The 7,362-nt window shown below is 50.5% G+C and overlaps 1 protein-coding gene across 1 annotated transcript; it reads left to right on the forward strand.

Moving 5' to 3' along the window:
- The first annotated feature begins 553 nt into the window (after positions 1–553).
- Positions 554–4,314, forward strand: LOC113484931 (PHD finger protein 7-like). Its single transcript, XM_026857618.1, has 10 exons — positions 554–641; positions 953–1,044; positions 1,134–1,235; positions 1,514–1,638; positions 1,726–1,888; positions 1,975–2,081; positions 2,293–2,403; positions 2,555–2,673; positions 2,863–2,971; positions 4,203–4,314. The coding sequence occupies exons 1-10, from the start codon at positions 590–592 to the stop codon at positions 4,312–4,314; spliced, it is 1,092 nt and encodes a 363-aa protein (XP_026713419.1). The 5' UTR covers positions 554–589.
- The last annotated feature ends 3,048 nt before the right edge of the window (positions 4,315–7,362 follow it).

Here is a 7,362-nt window from a genome sequence, read left to right on the forward strand (position 1 = left end):
GTTTCCCTTGGCCGGGGCTGGAGCCCTGGGGCCGCACGGCCCGAAGAGCAGCGTTCGGCCAGCAGTGCCCCCCTTGCCGGCTGCCCCGCGGGACCTGCCGTTTGGCTCTGCTCTTGCTGCAGGAGCAGCCGCCCCGGTGACGCGGGGCCGAGGGCTCGGGCCCAGCCCCGGCACGTCGCACCCACCCCTGTGTGGCGGCGGCCGTCTCGGAGCGGGTGGAGGAGGCCGAGGCCACCCCTGCCCGCATCAGCGGCACGTGCAGGCCAGAGGTCGTGATGTCACTGTGCTCACAGGGACCAGCTGTGCCCATGTTTGGGGATGCTGGTGTCACCATGGACACGGTGACTCAGAGGGGCAACCGGGCTCAGGTGTGTCAGTGCGACCTGGAGAGGTGAGGAGAGCGCAGGGGAGGGACGGGGCTCGGGCCGGACATCGCTGCCGAGGCAGGAGGGGGCCCCACGCCTCGGGGCGCTGGGCCTGTGCTGCGAGCTCACCTGTGCCCTGCTTGTCCCTCAGAGTCAGCCAGGAAGCGCCTGGGAGAGACACGCCAGTACTGCTGGGACAGTGGCTCTCCCAACTGTCACAGTCAATGTGCACCATGTCTGGGAGAAAGCGGGAGGCCCCCGACTCGATGGAGCAGGGTGAGAGCAAAGTATCCCTCCCGCAGCAGAGCAGGGGTGTTGGGGCGCTCAGCGCGGGCCCTGGCAGGGGAGGCAGGAGCTCCCCAGCGGCCCCGGGGCAGGGCCCCTCCTGCCCGCGGCGAGCGGGCCGGCTGGGCAGTGGGCGCCAGCTGGGACAGCCCTGCCTGCCATGCCCCTTGCTGGCCACGGCCCCCCGCCCTGCCCTTCGGCCCGCCAGGGACAGAGCAGGCCCTCGGGCCAGTCCCTCAGGGACGCTTCCCCCGGCCCGCAGAGGTGCTCATTCCCGGTGGCGTTTGCTCTCTCCCCTCCAGCGTGCGTGCTGTGTGGCCGGGCAGCGGCGGACCCGGATATCTGCGGGCACAAAATCCAGCAGCACGGCCTCTGTGCCCACGTGTTTTGCCTGGTGAGTGCCCCCGGGGCTCCCTCCAGCTGGCCGACAGGCAGTCCCGGCCACGCTCTCCTCATCAGCTCCTCATCTCTTCTCTTCTGCAGTTTTTTGCCAACAAGCTTTCGCAGCAACCGCTGGAGGATGTGGGCCTGATGGGATTTCTCCCAGAGGATATCCGCCGCACGATCGAGCGGGCAGCGCAGCAGGTGAGGACCTGGCCAGGTCAGGGAGATCTGTGCCAGGAGATGTTTGTGGGAGCTTAGCCTAGACCCCAAGGAAGAAATCCCAGCCCCTCCAACCAGCTCTGGGACAAAAGCCTTGCTCCCGGCAGCTCCACAGAGGCTCCAGCCCAGCAGCTGCGTGTGCCGGGTGGATCTGTAGGCTGTGACCCAGCGGCGGCCACATGCTGCCCCCTGCCCGGAGGCGTGGGGCTGGCTGGGGAGGCGTGAGGCTGCCGCTGACGGGGCTGCTCTGCTCTTTCCAGCAATGCTTCGTCTGTGGCAAGAGCGGGGCTGCCACAACCTGCTGCCGGGAGGGCTGCGACCGCAGCTTCCATCTGCCCTGTACCACGGAGGGAGGATGCGTGACGCAGTTCTTTTTCCAGTACAGGTACCTCCTCTCCTCTCCCCTCCTAACCTGCCATCAGGGAAGGACCCAGCGCTTCTCACTCCGCCCATCCCTTTCCTTTCCCCCCAGGTCCTTCTGTGGGGAGCACAGCCCAGAGCAGGCAGTGGAGGCAGCTCCAGAGAAGGACACCACCTGCCTCCTCTGCCTGGAGCTTGTCGGGGACAGAAAGTCCTACGGCACCATGGTGTGCCCAGCGTGCAAGCACGCCTGGTTCCACAGGGGCTGCATCCAGGTAGGAGCCTCTCTCTCTCCCCCGGGGCACGGCAGGTGCTCAGCAGCACCAGGGCCTCACTCCTGCTCCCTACATTTCTGCTGCAGGGACAGGCTGTGCGCGATGGCATTTCTTGTTTCCGGTGCCCGCTCTGTAGGGACAGGGATGCATTTTCTTCAGAAATGCTGAGCATGGGCATCCGCATCCCCTTCAGGTTGGTGTCCTGCCCAGCTCCCCAGACAGGAGGCTGGGAGTGCTGTGCCATGCCAGGGACTGCCCCTGCGGTCCTGGCCCTCTGCTGCCCCGTGAGCCTGGGCTGCAGCTTCACCAAGCTGGAAGCCGGGCAGGGGTGCAAGAGCAGGGATGCTCTACATCTGCCTTGTGCTGGGGCAGCAGCGGCTCAGCAATTTTCCTTTCTCCATCAGTTTGCCATCGCAGGACCCCCACGCATATGATGATCTCAGTGAGAGGCACAGCCGCTGCGATGCCTGTGAGTGCCTGTGCCCAGGAGGCAGGGAGCAGGCAGAGGCACAGGGGTAAGTTGCCCTTGTGGCACCCCGGGCTCTGCACGGGATCTCTCTCTCACCGACAGCTCCAAGCGGAAGGACTGAGAACAAGAGCTGTGCTGGACAATCCCGTGCTGCGGTCACTTTGTCCTCACAGCCATGAACCCCTTTGCTTCCCCAGGCCCTGGGAATTGCTCCTGTGCTGCTCCTGCGCTGCCGAGGGCACTCACAGATGCTGCTCCCGCCTGAGGACCACCACAGCCAGCTGGGAGTGCAACAGCTGTGCTGGCCTGGGCACCGGTAAGAGGCAAAGCACCCGGGTGGGTGCCCCTGGGCTGGGGCCAGGGCCCAGGCAAGGCCTGGCAGCCGGTGCCCAGACTGGGCTTGGCAGAGCCTCTCCACTCCAGGAGGGCTGGGGGCACCGCTCTGGCCTCTCCTGCCAGAGAGGCCTGGGGGGCCATGCCCCTGACCTTCCCCCTTCCCTTACAGCCTCCAGTGGCAGCTCAGAGCTCACCAGCCCCAGCACTAGTAGCCAGTTGGCACTGGGACAGTTCCACAGCACCCTGACACCCAAGAGCAGCTGCCCCAGCAGCACCAGACAGGCAGCATCACAGAATCACAGAATCCTCTAGGTTGGAAAAGACCTTGAATCTAGTCTAACCATTAACCTCACACTGACCGTTCCCAACTCCACCAGATCCCTCAGCTCTGTGTCAGCCAGACTCTTCAACTCCTCCAGGGATGGGGACTCCACCACTGCCCCGGGCAGCCCATTCCAATGCCCAACAGCCCCTTCTGGAAAGAAATCCTTCCTAATATCCAGTCTAAACCTTCCCTGGCTCATCCTTAACATCCCAACAATAACAATAAGAAACAAATATGTAATTCCTCATCTAAACCCTGAACTGTCTTATCTAAAGAGAATTTTTTGAAAATCCTTCTTTTTCACACACTTACATTTAATACATATTTTTAAATTAAAGCAATGTTTTAAATACTTGAATAAGTATATATTTATTTATAGCATGACTGTACTTTGAAAAAGACAGTATATGGGTGATAAAAGGAATTCTCCTTCCTACGTGCATAGTGCTTATGCCTGGATTTAGAAAGTAACAATTTCCCCTAACAAATTGATTATGAGGCTCTGGCTTGTAAAGAAATAAGTTAAAACTCATCCTTTGCCACTTCACAATGTATTGTGTTCTGTTCTCAGTAATTGCAATTAGCACAAGCATTAAACATTTAACTTTTTGTCTACAAAATCTATGACTGACCAGTGCAATTCTGTTGAAAGACATTTTCTAACAAACAGTTTTTCTGTGAACTTCTAAACTTATTAGAACACTCTTCACATTTTCTCCTCATAACTTGTACAGATACTTCCTGTCCAAACTCTCTCATCCTTCTAGTAACCTTTTGGAGACATCTAATACTGGTTTGAGCTGTAGACTATATCAACAGAGCACACCAAAAGATGAACCTTACTCAGTATCTTAACAGTGTTGTGTAAAGCAAGCAATGCCAATTTTCTTGATCCAACTGCTTTTTCTTACCACCCCTCTCTATAGACATCTGCTTTCTTTCCCTTTCCCTTGCATTCCTCTTTGTTGTACAGACCATTGTCCTGAAGACACTATGAAAAGTCACTCTCTGGAAGGCTCTGTCACCTCTTCATGTAGCTCTTCTCCCGAGCTGTCACACATCCCACAATTTAATCCTATCTGGGAGTGCAGTTAAATTTTTGTTAAGACCTTACTGGCTAAAGCAGCACATAAATGCAATAGTTTTGGATCCAACTATCCTTCATCCAATCTCTCTTTTTGTAGATATTCTGGTATTTTAGAAACCAAAGCAGTTGCTACCAAGTCAGCTGAAAATGAAACAGAAAAGAATGAAATTAAACACAAAGGAACAAAAGCAGTGCCTCACTGCTGCTAACAGAACTCTTCCACAGCTGTATGTTTCATAAGGGAGCTTAAAGGTGCCTTTGGGATCCTGCTGACAAGGAGAAACACTTCACAGTTTCCTTATTTCTACCACTGCAAAACAATGTGACTTTGTCCTGGTTCAGCTAGGACAGGGTTAAGTTTCCCCAGCAGAGAGGGGGAAGGGATCTCCAGGCGGGCTATTCATACCATGCTGACCTCAGGTCCGGGCACAGGAGCGCGGGAACTTTTTCCTTTGTGGCTTTGGTGGTGGGGAGCACAGGGCTGTCTGTAACCATTGCAGTATTTCTCTGTATATCTTTTGTCTTGCTTACTTATTGCTGTTTATTGTTGTTATCATTGCTACTGTTGTTGTTCAGATTGATTATCACACTGTTGTATTAAATTTCTTATTTTACCCCGGGGTTTGTGCCTCACTGCCAGCCCGACTGGCTGAGAGTGGGGGAGGGGCCACGGCAACGTGCTCTCTGGTCCCAGCAGGACTTAAACCACCACAGACTTGAACCATCTACTGCTTCTGAAAGTACAAAAGGGCCACAAACCATCTGATCTGTACAGGCACCCTGTATGCCCACCCCCACAACCACCACCACACACCCACCTTTATAATCTTCTGGAGTATCTTCCTAAGAGATGACAATTTTAGGGAAAATGTATCAATTTTTTTGGCACTATTCCTTACTGTGCTGACAGCTCTAAAAAATCAGTCCTCTTTTTTCTTTTGACATTTATAATTCTTCCCCAAAGACATTCACTTTGGTACTAAATACAGAATATTCTGTAAGTTTCATTGTTTTGGGGTTTTTTTCTAAAATTTCATTAGATAGTGTAGCATTTCTTCTTCAGAGCCACAGACCAGCATTTTATGAAAATGAAACCAACACTACCAAAATGTAGGTTTTTTCTATATTCTTTCTTTAAGGTTTTATTTATTTTTAACACAGTTATACACCCATACTTACACTGAGCACAGTGTCAGCTATGCAACATGGCTGTGATAGCTTCAGGACAATGTCCTGATGGAGCCCTCAATCCCACCATCGGGTTGGGGTAAACAAGCACCATGGAAGCTGTAAGCACAAGGAGACAGAAGAATAGGTGTCTAGATGCCTACATAAGTCAACTGAAGACAGTCAGCAGCCCCCAAAGATGTTCCTGTGCAACTCTCTTCTACCATCAGCATCAAAAATATTTATGCCAAAGTGCAGAAGAATTTGAGAAAGAGGAAATCAGTAGGATACTACAGAAATCACCTTGGGAACTAAGCCAGGTTAATCTCACTGTTTCTGTGAAGTCAGCTGTATTTACACAAGCAGGATGCAAAACAAATACTGTAAATATACAGATAGTTCTAAACTTTTACACATCAGTATTGTAGCACGGGGGCAAATACACACCATACCCTAGCTGTAACATACTAGAAATTAGACGAGTTTCCTACACAGCTTGGTAGCTGTCTAATATAAATCACTCTCAATAAGACATGGAAAATGAAATAAAAGAACTCTGTAAGATGTTCTGAAGAGAGCAGAACAGCCTCATGGATAATCACCAAGCAACTCCATAACAAGCAAGGAATGAGAAACTTTGATGGTCACTGAACGCCAGGCGTCAGGGAATCTTATTTCAAAGATGTTTTGTTTGGACATTCTGCAACTGATTCTAAATTGGAAAGCAAACAGTGCTCCTTAAAAACACACATTCAATGCATATGCCAGAAAGATGACAGTAACCAACAAACCAGTGAGGAGCTCAGAGACTTTAACACGTTCCCTGTACCTTTATTCAAGTAGGTTTTGCTGGGCTACTTAGCTTATCTCAGATTGCCAAATGCTTGGTCTCTTATTTCATGATGCACCACTACAGACACTTCAGTATTTGGTAGCCAGTCTAATATGTACATGCAATAGTTTGTGAGAAATACCTAAAACTTTCTGCTATGAAAAAACTTAAGAGCATTGATGAAAATTGCTTGGACTTTCAGCAAAGAGCTATAGTTTAGTACCTGTAAAAAGGGTTTTACAAAAGTGGGAAAGAATTCATGCAATGGGCAGAAAAGAAGCTTCTGGCTGACAGTCAGACAGGTTAGGTCAGTGCATGCAAAAGCACAAGCTATTATCTACATGTACTATGGAAGGCTACGTGAGTGCTGTTTTGCATATACCTCACTTGCAGCTGCCTCATTTGCAGAATCATTTTCTGAAGATAGATTTGAAAACTTAATCCCATCAAGTTGCTGTGAATAGTGGCTGCCCACATAATCAGTGTCCTGACAGGTACTGATATAAATGGAAAAAGAAAAAAATGTGGACCTCTATTACTGAAATCTGATGAGGCCATGGAAACCCCACATAAAGATGCTCAGATGACTAAACAGCAGATATATTTTCAAAGGATTTTGTGAAGTTTCAAGGCAAGTCAAGAACTCCAATGCCAAGGGGTAACTCACAGGATATTAACTATGGAAAGATACCTCTGAAAATGTGGCTGAACACCATGTTAATACAGATCTAGCACAACGAAGGTTCTGGATGCCATAGTCTAGGCATGCCACTAACTGCCCTCAGCTGTGAAACCAAATTCAAAGTGCACTTAGTGCGTGATAAACACCACCTGCATATTGGCCTACAAACTTTTAACAACTTTATACAGCAAAAAGATTGCAACATAAGTACACATAAACACACTATCTTTTATTTATCAAAGATATAGAAGCGCTGCATTTGGCACAGGCCAGCAAGTCAGAGACAAGTCCTCCATGAACAGTTACTATATGAGCTTCTGCCAAAAGTCAATACAAAAACCAGCAGGACTTGATCCTTGCTGCTTTTTACCTGCAAAATTAATTTAACCTCCTAAACTAGCCTGTATGGCTATTTTGTGCCATTGTCATCTCTTCATTTTGCTGTGGAGTCATTCAGTCTGAAAGGAAATACAACACACACAACTGAGTAACAATAGAAGCTAGAAAATAGGTCTGTGCTTTGGGAAAAACTGAAGAGGCTTGATTCACAGAAAAAAGACTCAACAACTCAAATAG

Source organism: Athene cunicularia (genome assembly GCF_003259725.1).
Source record: "Athene cunicularia isolate RWA chromosome 12 unlocalized genomic scaffold, athCun1 chr12_part1, whole genome shotgun sequence".
Classification (NCBI taxonomy): Eukaryota; Metazoa; Chordata; class Aves; order Strigiformes; family Strigidae; genus Athene; species Athene cunicularia.